This window comes from Acinonyx jubatus, chromosome E4 (assembly GCF_027475565.1).
Source record: "Acinonyx jubatus isolate Ajub_Pintada_27869175 chromosome E4, VMU_Ajub_asm_v1.0, whole genome shotgun sequence".
In the NCBI taxonomy this organism is placed as follows: Eukaryota; Metazoa; Chordata; class Mammalia; order Carnivora; family Felidae; genus Acinonyx; species Acinonyx jubatus.
The window spans coordinates 36,815,015-36,835,984 of NC_069395.1; the positions used below are offsets into that span (position 1 = coordinate 36,815,015).

The following is a 20,970-nucleotide window of genomic DNA, read 5'->3' on the forward strand; positions in this document are numbered from 1 at the left end:
AAAACAAAATGATTAAAAGAATTCATTGTTAAGAATTGAATAGCTTTTCTTGAAAACATTATGATAAGTGACAGAAGCCAGATATAAAAGGTCACATATTGTATGATTCCATTTATATGAAAGGTCCAAAATAGGAAAATCCATAGAGATGGGAAGTAGATTACTAGTTGCCAGAGACTGGGATAAGAGAAGACCAAGGAGTAACTGCTAATGGGTATGGGGTTTCTTTTTGAAGTTATGGAAATGTCTGGAATTAAAGAGTGATGGTTGCATAACTTAGCAAATATACTAGAAACCACTGAATTGTAAACTTTAAATGGGTGAATTTCCTGGTATATTGATTATGTATCAATTTAAAAATTCCAATTTATAGAGGAGGGAAAAAGTAACTCTTTAAGGAAAATATGTATGAAATGCTAACATCATACTGAGGGACATCTAGGTGCATTGTTACCATGTTAGTTTGTGACATTCTTCTCTCCCCTCCCCCCCAGAACAAATAGGAATAGTCATTCAGAAATGTCAGTGACACAGGTGTGACGGTTTCCTGTGACTGTAACAGCACTTTTTAGTTCTATAATTCATAAAGGTACCCATGAAAATATTTTTCATCTATCACTTTAAGTATCAAAGAATAATATCAGAAATATTATTCATTCTGTTAATCAGTTTATGAATTAAACTTACTGATATTGACATGATTTTTTTTTCAAGCTTCCAGATAAGACAATTGCTAGCCTTGTAAAATATTACTATTCCTGGAAAAAAACTCGATCTAGGACAAGCTTGATGGATCGCCAGGCTCGTAAACTAGCCAATAGACATAATCAGGGTGACAGGTAGGTTGGATGCTTTTATATAGTTATATTGTTAGGGACATTGGATTGGATTGCTTACATTTCCCAAGGAAGAAAAATTATCACAACACATTGTAAATACTTTTTAACCTTACATTCATGTTTCTGCTCTGACAGGAAGAGTTGAGTGATCAGAAGTCTTAAGAGCAAGAACTTTCTGCAACTCTTTCACTGTTAGTCATAGCCAGCAAACTTGCAGCTGAGTTATATTGGAGCTGTGTTTAACTGTACTCATGATGGCTTTCTTTTAGTATTGCTGTATTCAATACATATTTTAGAATACATTAAGAAGTATATTCTCTAGAACATGGCTTGCTTGAGTACAGTAACCTGAGTAATTGAAATCCACATTATTTCACCACTTTCTGGTGATATAAAATCATTTTGCTTCCTGGTGTTTGTCTTTATCCTCCCAACTGGAGAACTGAAATCATGAGTATTATATCAAATTAATATATGTGTTCTCTTTCCCAATGATACTCTTTCTAAATATTTTTCCTATTGGGTCTCTGCTTTTTAGGTAGAAATGTTTGCTAAAATGATTATATGTGCCCAAAAGGATCAATGTTTCCAAATACTACAGAAATTTAAATTATAGAAGCTCATCTTCCCAAAGACAGCTCATGTTTTGTTGGGGAATATTTAGTGAGATTATTGGCAAGGTGTATTGCAATTTGATAAGAGCCCTGGAATAGAATAAAAATGGAATTAAGTTTACTGATCTTTGTTTCTTCTCAGCGATGATGATGTGGAAGAAACACACCCAATGGATGGAAATGATAGTGATTATGATCCAAAAAAAGAAGCCAAGAAAGAGGTAATGATGATCATTAGAGTGCTTATAGTTGTTCTACAAATCCATGCAAAAAAGAATGAATCGTATTTCTTGTTAAGGAAAACATTTTTATATAATGGCATAGGAAGTAGTAAGTTTCAGTGTTAGAGGTTTTTGAAAAAAAAAAGTAATATCTAGAACTCCTAGTTAGCCAATAGTTTAAATAATTGTTGGCGGGGGGGACACCTTGTGGCTCGGTCAGTTAATCATGCCACTCTTGGTTTTGGCTCAGGTCATGATCTTGTGGTGGTGAAATCGAGCCCTGCGTCAGGCTCTGTGCTGGCAGCAAGGAGCCTGCTTGGGATTCTCTCTCTCCTGCTCTCTGCCCCTCCTCTGTGCACACTCTCTTAAAATAAGTAAATTAAAAAAAAAAAAAAATTGCTGGGTTATCTCATCCACTTAGAAGTATAAAAGCCCTGCCACAATCCCTAGTCTTTAATCCAGAGAAAAGAAAACCACCCTCAGATGATATGAGTATAGTATAGTGTAAAATTACGCTTTCTGGTTTTGTTACATAGTTTTTCTTGAAAATACTTTTTTTGTTCCATGTTATAGCAAATTAGAAATTACAGATCTTTCTCAGTCTGTAATGGGGTTACATCCCAATAAACTCATTGTAAGTTGAAAATATTGAAGTCAAAAATGAAATTTAATACACCTGATCTAGCAAACAGTATCCCTTAGCCTAGCCTAACTTAAACATGCTCAGAACATACATTAGCCTACAGTTGGGCAAAATTATCTAGTACAGAGCCTATTTTATAATATAGTGTTGAATATTTCATGTAATTGAATACTGTACCAAAAGGACAAAATAGAATGGCTGTCAGTGAATCAGTTGTTTACCCTCGTGATTGCGTGGCTGGCTGGGAGCTGCAGCTCACTGCCACTGCCCGGCATCACGAGAGAGCATCATACTGCGTATTACTAGCTCGGGAAAAGGAGCATTCGAAGTCCAGTTTTTGTTGAATGCCTGTGGCTTTCACACCATCATAAAGTTGAAAAATTGTAACTGGAACCATCATAAATTGGGGACTGTCTGTAGTAGTGGTATACTGATAGCAGTGAAAATTAAAAGCGGCCTCAAAGGAAGAGATGGAAGAATCCCCAGCTAGAAAAGCACCCATATTCCTCAAAATGATAATAATGATGACTTAAAGTTACTAAGCAAAGGCTAAATTGTTATACACACTCATTTATAAAAGCAAGGAATTATGTAATTGTACAAAATAGACCCAATATTGAAGGGTAAAAGATTGTGTTATAGACAGCTGTGGAATGGTGAATATTGAAATTGGGAGACAGAATGTGACCTCATCCTGTTTAATGACCCCTATTCCTCTAAGAACTCACTGCCGTGGCCTGTCCTGGCCCTTGGCCATCATCTTAAATTCTCATCAGTGACAACTTAAGGATCCTACTCTTGCCTCAATTTGATATGTAACTAATTTTCTTACTACTGCTAAATGTTTTCAAATTACTTGATTCCTTAATTTTTTTCCGAGTCTGCCTTGTTTCCCTGAGCTATAGACCCAAGGATCAACTACTTAAATTGCTCTCTTCCTAGTATCTTTTAAGTCCCCATGTCCCTATTTTGCATACCTTCCCTAACCCTGTAAACCCACACTGCTTCTTCAGTTGCTGTTCTTGGTCTGAGAGGCACAGCAGGAGAACATGGCACAATCATGTAAATTGTTGCTACTTAGAAAAAATAGCTTCAGGTCTCTGTGTAGCCCTTAATGCCTGTTTTTAACCTCTCAGCCTCCAGGTTTTCCATTGGTAAAATGAAAAAGAATTGTTCTGGGAATCAGAGAGGTAATATGTATAGAGTCACTTAGAGTACCCAGGACATAATAAATCCTGAATAAAAGTTGCTGGTTTTCTGTATACATCATCTACCGCTTCTCCCCCGCCCAAAATCTCAGCAGAGAACTTCATCTACTCCACAGAGAAAATATCAAGCAGGAGCTCCCTTACATTCCGGCAAAGTTTTTGAAGTCAGGGACTGAGTTACATTGTGTATCTTGTATCCTAGCACGTTACACAGTACTCATTGTCCACTTCTTTGTCAGTATTTGAGGTGATCAGACTTTCAAAAAATGTTACAGGTCTGTCAGTATGAAATGATATCAGGAACATTTACTGAATGAAGTCTGCCTAAATGCCTGTCTCACACAGTAACAAAGGTCCCTTCCCTTGTGCTATATAATTCCATTGCTTGTTTGATCCCGTCTATCCTTTCATGTCACATCTAGAACTTTTCCCATTAGTTATCCCTCTCTATGCCATATTTTCAGCCTTTTCTTTTTTTTTTTGAATTTTTTTAATGTTTATTTTTGAGAGAGCTTGAGTGGAGAAGAGGCAGAGAGAGAGGGAGACACAGAATCTGAAGCAGGCTCCAGGCTCTGAGCTGTCAACACAGAGCCCAATGTGGGGCTCGAACTCACGAGCTGTGAGATCATGACCTGAGCTGAACTCTGATGCTCAACCAACTGAGCCACCCAGATGCCCCTCAGCTTTTTCATTGCAGCTCAAAAGTATGTCCAGGTCTTCTGTTTAAAAGCATAACTATCTTGGGGTGCCTGGGTGACTCTGTTGGTTGGTTAAGAATCTGACTCTTGATTTCAGCTCAGGTCACAATTTTGAGGTCATGAGATCGAGCCCCACCACCACCGAGCCCCACATCAGACTCTATACTGAGTGTGGAGCCTGCTTTGGATTCTCTCTCTCTCTCTCTCTCTCTCTCTCTCTCTCTCTCTCTCTCTCTTTCTCTCTCCTGCTCTTCTCCCCTGCTTGTGTGCACTCGCTCGCTCACTCGCTCTCACTCAAGTAAAAAATAATAGAAAAGCATAAGTATCTCTCTACCAGTCTAGAAGAAACTCTCCTCCTTAGTACTACTTCACTCTTGACTTTGCTTCAGTCAGGCTTCTGTCTTTTCACTTCACTCAAACTATGGACAGAGGTCATCAGTGACCTAACTGCCATATCCAGTGATTGATTGTTCATTGTATTCTACTTGTGCTTTCTTTATCATTTCAAGTAACTCACCCCTCCCTTCTTCCTGAAAATCTGTTCTTTGATTTTTGTAACACGATTCCGCGATTCTTGTCTACTTTTTAAACTGTTGTGTCTCAATTTTGGTGACTTTTTTTCTTTTTCAGTTACTATTTTAAACTATACTATTCTATACTTTCTCAATTCTGTTTGTTTTGTCATTGTTTTTAATTTTTTCTCTCAAGTATAAATTTTGTCCTTTTCTTTATGTTGTATGCCATTGCCTTATTTTCAGGTTTTCATCTCTTTGAATTACTGGAATGTTCTGTCTTCTCTCCTTGCTTCCAGACTCTTCCCACCACCCCTTCCAGTCGGTTCTTTAATCCTATTACTGAAGCAATCTTTTGAAAACCAAATTTACTGCTGGCAACCTTTTCATGGCTTTGTAGGATTAGGATAAAACACAAAGCTCTCTAGTGAGGCATTCCCTACCCCACCCCACATATTTCAAATTACTAGCAGTGTTTTAGATAAGTTTTTTAGTTCCCTGGCTTTTGTCCTGTGGTTATGTTGGTTCTCTCTTTTTCTGGAATTCTCTTTCTTCCCAAACCTGCCTAGCTGTGCTGATAGCTCAGAGCCTGGAACCTGTTTCAGATTCTGTGTCTCCCTCTCTCTCTGCCCCTCCCCCCCCCCACATGCTCTGTCTCTCTCAAAAAATAAATAAACACTTTAAAAAAAATTTTTTAAGCGTTCTTTTGGAACAGAGCTTCTCAGGTTTAGCAGGTTTTAATATTGCACCCATAAGGGGCATGTAGAAATTATGGAGGGGTTTTCGTTGTTACGATGATTGTAGAGCACTGCCGGTATGTGGTGGGAAAGGCATGCCCACCAGCTCTCCTGCAATGCACAGCACAGATTTTTCCCACCAAAATGCCACCAGTGACTTGATGGAGTAAGTAATACCCTAGCAGTATTTGGAATGGAATTATTCTAGGGTATAACCATGTTCAGCTTTACTGGGTAATGGCAAACCATTTTCCACATTTGATGTACAGTCAACCCTTGAACAACATGGGTTTTGAACTCTGTGGGTCCACTTACATGCAGATGTTTTCAATAAATCCAGTACTGTAAGGTTTATTTTCTTCATAACATTTTCTTTTTTCTAGCCAAGTTTATTTTAAGAATGCAGTGTATAATATATACAACATACAAAACATGTGTTAATTGTATTGTCAATAAGGCTCTGGTCAACAGTAGGCTATTAGTAGTAGTTAAGTTTTGGGGGAATTAAAGGTTACATACAGATTTTCGACTACAAGGAAGGTCAGTGCACCCATCCCCTACATTGTTCAAGTTCAGTTGTATTTCTTTTGGGCCATAGGGTATTTATTAGCCACTTGCCAATATGTGACATAATCACATATAAAATGTTACAGATATGGTAATATGAAATGGTGCTGTCTTCTCAATTTCATCAGATTACTAATGACGCTGAATATTTTTCTGTCTATTGTGTCTTTTTTAGAAAAAATGCTATTTGTGTTTGTTTTTTATCTTCTTTTCTGTTGGGTTTTTGTCTTTTAAGACAGAATATAAAAGTTTTCTTTCATATTGAATTCTTTATGTATTTTGGATACTAATCCTTTAAGCATGTTGCAATATCTTTTAGCAGTTTGTGGTTTATCTTTTAACTCTCTTTACATGTTTTGGTGAACACCTGTTTTGTCAGAAGCGTGTAAATATTCAAATTTCAATGTTCTTTTATATTCTTCAAATTTTAAAGTTTTGCTTTTTACACTTAAGTCCTTAATCTGTTAGTAATTTAGTTTTGTTCATGTTGTGAGGTAGAAATCCATTGTTATTTTTGTTTTCTAATATGGAAGTGAGTTTATCTCTTCTAATTGGTCTGCAGTGTCAGCTTTATCATATATGAGGTTTTGTGTATACATGGCTATCTAGTCTGCTTGTCACTTAAATATCCCCTGTCCCACAATGTCTTAATTACTGTATCTTTATAATACTTGTTAGCTGATAGGTTAAGTCCCACTGCTTGGTGTTCAGATCCTCTGTGTTCCTCTCTCTCTTTTTGCCTCTCCCCTGTTTTTGTGCACGATCTCAATCTCTCTCAAAACTAAATAAAACAAAAAGAGTAAGTTCTTTGACTTTTGCTCCTGAGGCTTAACAATTCCTAGAAAAGCCATATTAGATATTCCTTTGAATCTACATATAGAAGTGGAGATATACAAATAGGGAGAGATGAAACTTTTGTGTAATTTATTTATAGATAAGTTTACATTTCCTACAAAGGTATTTATGTTATCTGAAAATAATAGCAGTTTTATTTCTTTTCAATTCTTACCTACCTTTTAATTTCTTCCCTTATTGAACTGGCTAGGTTCACCATTATTATGTTGAAAAGAACATTATGATAACAAATGTTTTTACCTTATTCCTAATTGTAGAGGGCATGGTTTTTATGTTTCAGCATCGACTAGAGTATAATTGAAGGTTTTCAACTTGCTCACATGACTGGTAGTTGATATGCTAGCTGTCAGCTGGCATTCCTCTCTAGCCTGATGGCCCGTGAGTGATCTGAGTGATCTGGCTTTTTACTATGGGCTGGTTTTCTCCAAAGCATTCATCCCAAAAGCACTAAGTGGAAACTACCCAGCCATTTCTGGCCTAGCCTTGGAAGTTATTCAGCATCACTTCTGTGGGTTGTAAGTGAGTTACTGAAGTTGATCCAGAATCGAGGGGAGAGGATATAGATCCCCACTTCTCAGTGACTGGAATGTTGAGGATTTTGATGACATGTTTTGAAACCTCCAGGTTTAGAATATGGAATATTCAGAAATGTTTTTCCTTATGTGCTTGAGAAGAATATATACCCTTTTGGTTACAGGATTCTGTCTGTGTCTATTAATTGTAGCTTGTCCGTTCTGTGCTTGAAGTCTATGTTCTCTTACTGCTTGCTTCCTTGCTAGCATGGTTTTTGTTATCTGCTTACTGATCAATTAATTGAGAAGTGATGTTTTTGTGATATTTTATGTTTTGAAGCTATTATTAGGTGCATAGAAGTCTAGAATTATTTTATCTTGCTGTTGAATTGAACCTTTTATCAATATGTAATGACCCTTTCATCTCTTATAATGTGTTCTGCTTTAAAGATTATTTTGCCTGGTATCTTTCATTTATTAAGTATTTACCTGGTATATCTCTATTATTTTCTTTCAGCATTTCAACAGTGTTCTCTGTGAATCACTGATCTATGTGTATTTTTGTTCTTTCTTGTTCTTACCTTTTGACTTGTTTTTTCTAGTTTTGTTTCTCTTCCTTCATGGCTTGCTTTTTTTTTTTTTTTTGGCATTAAGACTGCAATTCCTGTTCCATTTTTTTTAGTCTCTGCTAGTTTGGGATGTTTCTATATTTCTATTCTTATTGTGTACCCTGGAAAATTTTCCTGCATGTTTAACTTGGTGGAGGCTTTTTTGGTTTTTGGTTTTTGGTTTTTGTTTTTTGAAATAGGCTACATACCCAGTGTGAAGCCCAATGTAGGGCTTGAACTCAAGACCCTGAGATCAAGACCTGGGCTGAGACCAAGAGTCAGACGCGTAACTGACTGAGCCACCCAGACACTCTCCTGCATATTTAACTTAAAATCTAAATTAATGACTTTCTGATTAATACAAGGCCCTTAGAATATGTTGACTTTATTCACTACCCTCCTCATTTATATGCTATTTTTGTCTAATTTAAGTTACATCTTGTTTTTTAAAATCTCATATAGTTGTTCTTTATTTACATTTATACACATGTTTAAAATTTACTCATTATTCTTTCTTGAATTTTAGACATTTCTTCAAAAATCATTTCCCCTTGTCCTGAAGTGTATGTATCTTCTACAAGTTAAATTTGTGAGAATCTGTTACTTATAAACACAGTTAGTTTTGGTATGTCTACAATGTCTATATCTCTCTTGTTCTTGAAACCCTGGTTTTGCTGAGATTAGACTCCTAGGTTGACAGTTAATTATTTGAATATAATATTCTACTGCTTCTCATTTCTATTGTTGCTGCAGAGAAGTCTGCTGTCAGGCTAATTATCATTCCTTTGGAGGTAATTTGTCTTTTTCTGTTTTTATGGTCTCTTCTTTGTCTTTTTTTTTTTTTTTTTAAGTTTATTTTGAGAGAGAGAGAGAGAACACGGGCACGTGTGTGATGTGGGAGACGGACGGCAGAGAGAGAAATCCCAAGCAGGCTCCACACCACCAGGAGTACGGAGCCTGATATGGGGCTCAAACTCACACTGTGAGATCATGACCTGAGCTGAAGTCGGATGCTTAACTGACTGAGCCACACAGGCACACGTCTACTTTGTCTTAATGGTGTTACACTTTTTTTTTTTTAATGTTTATTTTTGAGAGAGAGACAGAGTGTGAGCAGGGAGGGTCAGACAGAAAGAGGGAGACATAGATCCAAAGCAGGCTCCAGGCTCTGAGCTGTCAGCACAGAGCTTGACACGGGGCTCGAACTTGTCAACCAGGTGATCATGACCTGAGCCGAAGTCAGACACTTAACCAACTGAGCTACCCAGGCACTCCAGTGGTGTTTCACTGTAATGTATCTGTGTGGAGCTGGGGTTTTTTGTTGTTGGTGTTTTTGTTGTGTTTTGTTTGTTTTTGTTTTGTTTTGTTTTGTTTTGTTTTTTGTAAACTTGTTTTGGATTCATTGTATTTCCTGAATCCTATGTCTTAAGTTCTGTAAAATTCTCACTGGTTGCCTCTTTGAATATTATGTCTTCCTCATTCTCCCTATTCTTTCCTTTGGGAATCATTTTAATGGACTTTAACATGTCTCTTAACCATCTCATTTTCCATCTTTTTGTCTTTCCATATTTCTGTACTGCATTATGGTCATTTTTACCTGTGTGCAGTTGCTGCTGTTCTTCTGAGCTCTGTCTAATTTTCTGAGTTTCTAATCACGGAATTTCTAATCTTCTTTATACTATTTTTTTTTTATTTCTAGATGTTATATTCAGTTCTTTTGCATATCTGCTTAGTCAGTTCTGATAGACTCATAAAAGAATGTTCCATATTTTCAATTCTGTCATTTATTTCTTTACGCACATGTAACACGTTGTATTTTCTTTATCCAGTAATTCTAATATCTTCAATCTTTGCAGATCTAATTCTGTTGTTCTGCTGTCTGTCACTCATGGGACTTGTTTGCAGTTTGTGGTTGGGAGCTCATTTTCCTTGGAACATACTTGTGGAAAACTTTTGAGACGTGGGTTTAAAATTCATTCTTCTGAGGGGTACCTGGTTGGCTCAGTTGGTTAAGCATCCGACTCTTGGTTTCAGCTGAGGTCATGATCTCACGGATTTGTGAGTTCACGCTCCACAGCACGGAGCCCACTTGGGATTCTCTTTCTCTCTCTCTCTGCCCTTCCCCCACATGCACATGGATGCTGTCTCTCTCTCAAAATAAATAAACTTTAAGAAAAAATAAATAAAATGCATTCTTCTAGAGACACTTTGCATTTGTTTTTGCTAAATGTCTGAAGGCCCTACCAACCTGAGGCCCTTTCTTTCTTTCTCTCTTTCTTTCTCTCTCTCTCTTTCTAATTTATTTATTTTTAAGAGAGAGAGTGTGTAAGGGAGGGGCAGAGAGAGAGGGAGACAGAGGATCCAAAGCAGGGTCTGCACCAAGAGCACATAGCCGGATCAGGGCTCAAACTCACAGTGAGATCATTACCTGAGCTGAAGTCTGACCCTTAACCAACTGAGCCACATAGATGTCCCCCAGTGTGAGACACCTGTTGTCCATTGAAGCATGGGTGTTAGGCAAGTGCCAGCTCCTGCATACTCACTTATCCCCTTGGATTCCTTTTCTAAAGAATTGGAGCATTAAATCTGTTCAGTTGAAATTAGGTGCCATTCAACCTAATGGGCAGTTTCAAATGGATTCCTGTCTCAGAAGCACAGAATAACATTGTATTTTTATGTCACACTTTAAGAATATTGAAAGAATATTGAATATTAAGAATATTGAAAATAATATTGAAAATATTCAATATTGAAATATTGAAATATTGAAAGAATATTGAAAATATATTGAAAATATATGAAATCCTACTTAACATTTCATGGTCATTATTATTAGGACTGTCTTAACCTCTTCCAAAATACAAATTCACATCATATTTTATTCACAGATAAATAGATTTAGAGTTTAGAAATGTCAAGTTTAAGATAATTCTGTGTCGGGGCACCTGGGTGGCTTAGTCAGTTAAGTGACCGACTTTGGCTCAGGTCATGATCTCACGGTTCTGAGTTCGAGTCCTGCGTTGGGCTCTGTGCTGACAGCTCAGAGCCCGGAGCCTACTTCAGATTCTGTGTCTCCTTCTCTCTCTCTGCCCCTCCCCCACTTATGCTCACTTGCTCGCTCTCTCAAAAATAAACATTTAAAAAAATAAGAGGGGTGCCTGGGTGGCTCTGTCGGTTAAGCATCCGACTTCAGCTCAGGTCATGATCTCATGGTTCATGGGTTCGAGCCCCGTGTCGAGCTCTGTGCTGATGGCTCAGAGCCTGGAGCCTACTTTGGATTCTGTGTCTCCCTCTCTCTCTGCTCCTCCCCCACTCATGCTCTGTCTCTCTCTCTCTCAAAAATAAAATAAATATTAAAAAAATTTTTTTAAATAAAAAAATAAAAAGATAATTCTGTGTCCTTTTTAATCTTTAGGGGCCTACTTCTCTTTCAACAACTTTAAAGTGAGAATGAAATGTTATTGGCCACTTGTCATAATTCCTAACTTGCTTCTTTTTAATTTCTTAAAATACTTTTGCACTTAATAAGTTATAGCTTTTTTGGCCCTTTATTGCTGAGGGAAATGGTATTCTATTTTGAAGCAAACAAGAATAGTTTAGAGTCCAACTTATTTTTTCATTTGTTCATAGTCCTCTATAGGCCTGTAGGCTGGAAACCAAACATTTTATTGAGTAGATTGGGTCAGGGATGCATTATGTTGTATACTTTTTTCCCCCCGTTGGTAAGTGCTGCGTGTGTACTCATACATGATGTAATGGGTTAGAAGTCTTTTTTAGGTGTACTTAGTGCAGCAGATACTTCTAGTAATAGACTGTTTTCAGGTTATTTGTGCGTGAAAACGAAATAACCTGTTACTCTACCTTTATCCTTCTAGGGCAATACTGAACAGCCTGTCCAAACCAGCAAGATTGGACTTGGAAGGAGAGAGTATCAGAGTTTACAACACCGCCATCACTCTCAGCGCTCCAAGTGCCGTCCACCTAAGGGCATGTATTTAACCCAGGAGGATGTGGTAGCAGTTTCCTGTAGTCCCAATGCAGCCAACACCATCCTGCGGCAACTGGACATGGAGCTGATCTCTTTAAAACGTCAGGTATTTCATAAAAATCATTTTTAATGATCCTATCCATTTTGTTTATCCCCTTTTGAAACCTCAGTGAACTTCAGCTCTTTGCACGTTTTCTCAGCTACCTGTTTCTCAGCTACATAAGTTTCAGTCTTTAAAATTTACTTTGTTTCCAAATTCAAAGATGCTTCTGTCTATTCTAAATTTGAATCCCAGCATCACTACCTGTTAGCTCTGTGATACTGGGAAATAATAGACTCTCTGAGCTTCAATTTTATATCTATGAAATTGGGGGTAATAATCCTACTTCTCTTGCAAGTTGTTGGGAATTGTTTGAGATTTTACACATAGGTTGTTGAGCAGCGTCTGGCACATTTTGAATGCTCAGTGAGTACTGGCTGCTCTCACCTCCTCATCATTATTACCAGTGGTAGCAGCCGAGGTATTATAAATGTATTCTCATCATAATTAGGTTAATCATGGTTAAGAGTAAGGATATAGGGTCAGTGAACCTAAATTTTAACCCCACCTACATCGTCTACTTCCTGTGTAACCTTAGGGGAGCTGTTTAACTCTTAACTCAGTTTCTTCATCTTGAAATGTGGATAACAATATGATGCTTGGGAAGAATTAAATAAGAAAATACATGATAATGCTTACAGCAGTGCCTCGCACATAGTATGTACTCAGTTAATGGTTATCATTAGGTCTCTGGCCTTTCTCGGTCACCTTTTCCTCTTTTTATTTGTCTCTGTTGTTTTCCCTGTCTCTTAGATCTAGGTACTCTTCCAAGTCTGTACTTTCTTGGTCTGTATCAAGCATACACTACATGCCAGTGACAGCTGAATCTATTTCTCAGGCTGTGACTTTTCTCCCAAGCTCTATATTGCTGTATTTCTAGCTACCTGCTAGGCATCTAATCTATCCCCTAAAGATTTCTTTTCTGTTTTCTGTCTTACTGAAACATGAGAATCATCTTTGATTTATCCCTTGCCATTATCACATCCCCCAGTACACACAAACCCAAGTGGTAACCAAGTTGTGTAAGTTTTATCTGAGAAATTTTCTTTAAATCAGTCCCCTCATTTTTAATCCCATCACTACTACCTTTGTTCAGGCCCTTACCACCTCTTATCCAACCCTAACTGTCTTGTTGATTGTCCTTACTATCCACTTCTCTGCAGCTCCATGTTATACATTGCTGTCACTGTTATCTTCTTAAAATACTCGTATGATCAGAATCATTCATCTTAAAGCTCTTCATTAATTTCTACTTGCCTCCACGTTACAGCACAGGCAGACAGGAATTTATGTTAAGAAATGTAAAATTAATCATGAGTTAGGAAACCACTGAAGGATTTTAAAGAGAAGTGTGACATGATCTTACTTACATTTTTCAACTATATCTCTTCGCATCTTTTAAGTAGTTGCCCTAGAGATTACAGTATGCCTCTTCAACCTACCATAATCGTCCTTGCTTAAGTATTACAATATGCTTCCTTGGAGTTAATATTATACCACTGTATATAAAATGTAAGAATCTTGCAGCAGTATAGTGTGGGAGCAAGATCGCTTTTCTGTATCCCAAACATTCAGATTTCTCTATCTTTTGACCCTTGTTATTTCCCCAAACTGCTCTTACATTCCTCTTCTCTTCTCCAACAGACTTCTTGAATAAATATCTACCATATTAGCTTCCTCTGCTTTCTTATCATCACATATTCTCTGACCCATCCCAATCTAATTTCTGCCCCATACACTATCCTAATTCTACCTCTGCAAAAGCAATCTCAAGTTTATTTATTAACAAGTTGCCAGATCTCATGCCCTCTTCTTGGTTCTTATTTCTCTTGAATCTGTTACTGCTCAATAATATTTGACACTGACAACCACTTCTTCCTTCTTAGACTTCCTTTCCTTTGACTGCTCTGACGCTGGACTCTCTAATATAGGTAGCATGTTTTTGACTGAATGCTTAGCCTTTAGTTGAACAGTGAATGTATGTAAGACTCCCATCTCCCAAACTACAACACCCCTTCTCCTTAGAGAACTTCTAAAACACTTTGTCTGTAATATTTTTAAAAATGGCTTGAGTGGGCTTAAAGCTGGGGTAGGAGTGGCTGCATCTTTCCAGAAGATGTGGTGGTTCTTGCCTGGGCTGCTTCCTGGCGCTTCTCTTGACTTTGCTTCACGCCCTGGGCACCCCGAGGTTCTGTTGCAACTGCTCTCACCATTGCAGCCATGATCTCCTTACCGGACACCCAGAGAATTGGAGTGGGATTAACAGGATATGGAGTATTTTTCCTGTTCTTTGGAATGATTCTCTTATTTGACAAAGCACTACTGGCTATTGGAAATGTTTTATTTGTGACTAGCTTGGCTTTTGCAATTGGTTTACAAAGAACATTCAGAGTCTTCTTCCAAAAACATAACATGAAAGCTACAGGATTTTTCCTGGGTGGTATATTTGTTGTCCTTGTTGGTTGGCCCTTCGGTAGGCATGATCTTTGAAATTTATTGATTTTTTTCTTGTTTTCAGGGGCTTCTTTCCTATGGTTACTGGCTTTATTAGAAGAGTGCCAGTCCTTGGGTTCCTCTTGAATTTACATGGAATTAGATCATTTGTTGATAAAGTTGGAGAAAGCAACAATATGGTAGAAAGACAAGTGAATTGGGGATTCATTTAAAATATTGTATTATTTATAAAGTCCTTTGAAGAATATTCAGCCCAAAATTAAATTACATGAAATAGCTTGTAATGTTTTTTACAGAAGTTTGAAACTTAGATCCCACCAAGTACCAATAGCAGTTAAAAAGCAATGAAAGCAGTCTTCTAATCAAGTGATCTAAGAAGTCAGCAAGGAAACTGAAGGAGTGAAATCTTTGTTACAATACATATTGAAACTCTTGAGGATGATTTTTATTGTTTTTCTGCAGTGTGGGAAATACAGCCATCATTGGAGAAATGTGGTTCTGTTTCTTTTTCTTTTGAAGATGCAGGAGCACCCATAGGCATTTGCTTTTTGGAAATATCCACTGGAATGGCAAAAGTATTTCCAGTTGCATTGTGTCTCTGAAAGTGATAACATGAGTTAGATTGGATTATGTCATTTTAATGTATTAAAGCCAAGGAAAACCCAGTTTTGATGTATGAAAGTCGTTCGACTTTTTTTTTGGTAACATGGTTAAAATTTTTAAAAAGTGCTCAAAATTTTTTGTTTTATTTTTTTTTAAGTTTATTTTTATTTAGTTTGAGAGAGAGAGAGAGAGAGAGGGAGAGAGAGAATCCCAAGCAGGCTCTGCACGGCCAGCACAGAGCCTGATGTGGACTTGAACCACGAACCATGAGTTCATGACCTGAGCCGAGATCAAGAGTCAGATGCTTAACTGACTGAGCTACCCAGGTGCCCAAGTGCTCAAAATTTTTTTAAATAATGAAGGGATAAAATGTACTCAGTCACCTGTATTTATACTTTATCCTTGACACTACTACTTCACTTATAGCTTATATTTATTGATTTTTATGAAGGACCTTCTTTAAAGCTTTAAACTCCTTTCTCGGTTAGTCCTTTGATGTGTGACGTAGTAAAGGTTTGCACTCTTGGGTTTATAAATTCTACTACTTTTATATCCCAGACCCATCTCCTAGTGTCCAAACGGACTTCTCCCTTACCCACTCCAGTTACCTGTTCGTTTTTCATTCCCTGTCTCAGCACCACGTACACTCACTTATTCAGGCCAGTGACTGGAGTTACCCTTGATTCCTGAGTCTCCCCTGTCAGCTTTTCACAAGCACATCTTAATTTTGTTTCCAAGTTATTTATTTTATCCATCTGTGTGCCACCACCATCACCCCTTCTTTCCTGCTGTGGTAATTGAAGTCCTCAGTATTTCTTCTCTGACTTGTTAGATTAATTTTCATCTTCACTCTATCCCCTTCTCCAAATTACAACTGGAATTATTGCTCTAAAAAGACAAATATGGTTACATTTACTCCCTTGCTTAAAAGTTCTTCAGAAAGTTTCCTAAAGTCTTTAGGCAAGATTCAAATTCTTTGTTCTGGCCCAGCCTAACTGCTTTCCTGTCTTTTCTACCTGCTGTTCTGCCTAGAAGGCATTTCCTGCTCCAACCTTATCTCCCTGCTTAATTCTTGTTAATCCTTTAAAACTAAATTTAGGTGTCATCTCCTTTGGAAAATTTACCCTATTTTCCCCACTACCCACACCCACTAACACATATACAAAACACTTACTCCCTTCTCTCTCTTCCTCCAAGTCTAGGTTGGGTGTTTTAGCATTTACTATACTTTTATATTTATCTCCCCACTAATCTATGAAATCTTTAAAGACTGAGACTTTTACATTTTATCTTTGTATGTCTAACATGGCTGACCACATTTGAATGATCTCTGAGGAAAAAATTTCCACAAATCACTTTATAAATATTGTCCAAACTAAAAAAAAGAGCAAACCAAGAAAAAATGTAACCAAATGAGCAAAAAAAAATCCTAACCCTTAATAATCTAGTAAATGTTAATAATATTTCTAGTAGAATAGCAGTTAAAAACTTGGCATGGTTCAAATTCATGTTCTGCCTCCTAGAGCTGTGGCCTAGGGAAAGTTTCTTGACATCTCTGTGCCCTACCTTCCTCATCTCTAAAATGGTTACAGTAAAAGTAGAGTCAGTTCTGCTATAAAGCTTGTTTTGAAAACATGAATCTGTTCCAACACGACTGATAACACTAGGAAACAATTTGAGTACAATGTGCATTTTGCATTTGGTTATGTTTGATTTTTGTCAGTGAAAAACTGTACCTAGCTGAGTATATATCCACACACTTCAGATGTGTACTATCTCCCTCAGTTCACTGCATATTACGAACCACACACATCCACATGTGGTATTAAAACTTTGCATCTGATTTCAAATAACCTCCTTCTACCACTTCCCAGTAACTCACAAGCTGCAACTGTTTTGACACTACCTTCTATAAGCAACCTCAGGTCTTTTCCAAGGTGAAGTACCATCTTTATTGTAGCATTTGTGAATTTCTTTCTTATTTAGAATGTATAAAACTATTATTTTTATGAGGTTCCTTTTTTTTTGTCATCGATGAGGTTTTTCAGTGTTGTGTCCCTAACTGTTTCCCCATAAGTCCTGTGGTTTTTTATTGTGCAACTTTGCGTAGTGGGCTGATTTTTGAGAATGCGTATGTCAGGTTATAGCAGAACTGATTATACTTACTTCACAAAATAGTTGAGAATTAAATGATTTATTACATGTGAAGCACCAACAGTGATACTTATAATTATTAAAATTATCATTCTTATTGGAATAATTATTCGATCAAAACATTATGGTAATGAGAAATAGTAATGGAATTTAATTCCTTTATATACCATTTTTCTTATGAGGCGATATTGTTAAAAGATACTCAGATACTATGATTTGTAGACTATTAGTTTTTTAGATATATATAAATAATTAGTTGGTACATATATTAGTTGATGTGGGTATTAGTTGAATGGCCCCAAGTGTGATAAAGTATAAGTGTTTGTCCTCCTGAAATAAAATTTAAGCAGGTTTTGGTATATATCCTATATCCTTTTCATTTATTGAATATTCATACATTTACCTAAGTCTGTGATCTGATTCATACTTTGGGTTATTTTGTTGAAGGTTCAGAATGCTAAGCAAGTAAACAGTGCACTTAAACAGAAAATGGAAGGTGGAATTGAAGAATTCAAACCTCCTGAGGTATGTTATTGAAGAATATATGTGACTAAGTGTGGTGAAACCTTATTCTTTGAATTATCTATCCAGTATTTACTATTTTGGTCACATGCGTTGTTAATACTTTGAAGATGTCATAATGTGGGTAATTTGTCATGTCTCTATTTTGTCATTTAGATAGTCTTTTGAGACTTGGCTAGTGATTTAAGTGAATTCATTTCTTTCCTGCCCTTAGCAATTCATATCAAGCGAAGTAGGGAAAAACAGTTATACAAATAGGCCCAGTGCACTGAGAGTAGAAGGTAATTGAGAAGCAAGCCAGTACATCTCTGGGTCTACAGCAGTATTTGCTCGAGGTGTGTGACTTGGTAGTACAACAGGAAAAAGATTACAATAAAAGGAGCTCATTTAGCAATTTTAATTTTTTATTTTAAGGTATTTGTCTTTTGATTCAGATTTTGTGTTAGGATTTTAGTATGTGGACTTAATTAACATTCTTATACTCATACCCCTGAAAATGTGAAATCTAAAAACAAGATATAGATTAACCTTTTTCTCAAGCCTTTCTTGTATTTCGTCTGAAATCTAATATATTTTTGATATTTGTGACAATTGTAGGAGTATTTAAATGCCTGTAAAGTCCAATCAAATCTTTCTACAGAAGCTTCTATTTTAAATCTTTTCTCCATTCTCTCTTTTTAAGACTCCTATGCTATGCTTCATATCCTGGACTTGCCTTTCTATGTATGTAATAATCAAATAATCTTATTTGGTCCTAATGTGATGCCCCGTACCCCAACCCCCACGCCCCATCACAGGTTGCCTGAAATATCTACAAATGAAATATGTGTGAGGGGCTGGTGGGGGGAGGGCAGAAGAACAGTGCTTCAGAGCTAATGCACCATATTCTGTCTCATTTGAATCTTTTAGAAAGGAAGAATCATTAGGAATAAAATTGTTTTTGTATTTTTGTTTCAAAGGTCTCTTTCAAGAAGGTTAGATAATGGAAAAGAATAAGATATATATAGACTAATAAAATATCTCATTCCAAAACCACAGGTTATCCGGCAAACATTCTAGTGACATTTCTATTTATCTAGAAATAGTAATACAAAGAATACTACTTTATATTATTGTAACAAAAATTATTTTAAATTTAACACTGAAATTATTTTAATTTTATATTTATGCCTTTAAATGCATAAAAGCCAAAAACTTTAAATGCCTACAATTTCATAACTTAAAACTTAAATTTAAAACATACAGTAGATAGGGGTGCCTGGGTGGCTCAGTCAGTTGGATGTCTAACTGTTGATCTTGGCTCAGGTCATGATCTCATGGTTTCGTGGGTTCCAGCCCTGCTTGGGATTCTCTGTCTTCCTCTCTCTCTGCCCATCCCCTACTTGTGCACATGCTCATGCGCGCTCTCTCTGTGTCTCTCTGAAAATAAATTAACTTAAAAAAATAGCAGATACTGAAAACATGGGAGTACCTTAAAGAACTTTGTCAATAAATTTGAAAATTTAAATAAAACTTAGAAATTCATAGGAATATCTATCTCACCAAATTGTTTTAAAAAGAAAATGTGATAAAGGAACAATTAACATTTTTTTTTCATAAGAAAACACCAGGCCCAGACAGTTTTACAGAAAACATCTACCAAATTTTCAAGGAAACTGATTCTGACCTCAGTATTTCCATAAAATTGAAGGATAACCCTCACTCATGAACATTATATAAAGTAAGACATGAAAATGCAATAGCACTTACAACTTTATGCCATCTCATTTGATGCTCATATCAATCCCAAGAAGTAGATGAAGCAAATACTATTATTTTACACGATAAAACTGGGCCTCAGAGAGGTTAATTGGCTTGATCAAAGCCACACATCTAATAAATAGTCAAATTTTGGCTATATTTCAGAATCTTAGAGTTCAGTTGAAGTCCTAGATTAATATCATGGTCCCTCTTACTTTTGAAAGTTTTCATTTAATAGCAAAATTGTATATTGATTCTCACATTTAAATGCAGTTTTGGGGTTAGAAGTTATCAAACATTTATTACATCTTTTGGGGTTTTTTGGTAAAAATAATGATAAAATGAAACTACCAAAATCTTAACATTCTATTATCCATAGAGTGAAGTTCGAATATTACTTTGAGATTGATTTATTGAACTCAGATGACTTGAAAAAATATGTGTATTTTATTATCTAGAAAATACCCAGGATATATTTATATTTATCATATAATTTCTGTTGCTTTGCAGGGGAGAATAACCTGAATAGATACATTTCAAAATACTAGATTAACAGTCACAGTAAACACCTTGAAAAATTAATCTGTCCCCTTTTCTTTAGGTTAGTTAATAGGATTTCTACCTAATACCTAACAAAAGAATTTCATTAACCATTGGAACAGTAGGCTACTAAATGATGTAACTCAACGGGAAGTAAACAGTTATTAAGATGCTTTACTTACTCATTTGGTTGTATTTGTTGTTTTCATTTAGGAAAATATTTGGTGAAGAAAGTCCATTCACTCCCATAAGTATTTGTTGATCACCTATTTCATGTAAGGCACTGTTTTAGGCACTGGGGGAAGTGCGTAAGGGAAAGAGGGGACACATTAAAATGAGGAAGAGATGGATTTTTTCATCTGCTTTAAAAAAAACCAAAAAACACCACCTTACCGTCTAGATGTTATCAGACGAAATGACTGAAGTTGTGTGATAGATTTACAAGTAAAATGCTACAGGAAAACAAGTGGTAATATTCATTCTTGCTAGGATAATCAGGAAAGACTTCCTAACGGGAGATGTTTTAGCTGAAGTTTGAAGGATGAATAGGAGTTTTACACATAAAGAAAGGGCAGATGGAGGGAATAGTATGAACACTGGCTTGGTGTTGAACAGTACATTCAAACTATGTATAAATCCAGTGGGGAAAAACCAGTCAACAGGTATTCCCTGAGCACTTAGGATGTGCTCATTGTAGTGCTGATTACTATTCAGAATCCAGTGGAAGTGTAAAACATAAAACAGTTTTTTCTCATGAAGCATGTTGTCTACTTAGGAAGGCAAAGTTGGATGCAGAGGATGAGTAAACATGGTGTATGAGAGAGATATTAACAAGATTGGGTTTCACAGGGACTT

The 20,970-nt window shown here is 36.5% G+C and overlaps 2 protein-coding genes across 6 annotated transcripts in view; both read left to right on the forward strand.

Moving 5' to 3' along the window:
* The window catches only part of RCOR3 (REST corepressor 3), a 52,905-nt gene that overhangs the window by 15,400 nt on the left and 16,535 nt on the right, over positions 1-20,970 (forward strand). For all 5 annotated transcript variants that reach the window (XM_027074494.2, XM_027074499.2, XM_027074495.2 and 2 more), the window contains 4 exons: positions 715-839; positions 1,596-1,674; positions 11,890-12,108; positions 17,761-17,838. In XM_027074494.2, the coding sequence (XP_026930295.1) occupies positions 715-839; positions 1,596-1,674; positions 11,890-12,108; positions 17,761-17,838 (501 nt within the window). The remainder of the gene's footprint in view (positions 1-714; positions 840-1,595; positions 1,675-11,889; positions 12,109-17,760; positions 17,839-20,970) is intronic.
* LOC106966781 (vesicle transport protein GOT1B-like) lies at positions 14,159-16,263 on the forward strand. Its single transcript, XM_053209000.1, is given in 3 exon segments — positions 14,159-14,574; positions 14,576-14,599; positions 14,601-16,263. Coding segments are annotated over 3 exon segments (444 nt in total). The 5' UTR covers positions 14,159-14,322; the 3' UTR covers positions 14,769-16,263.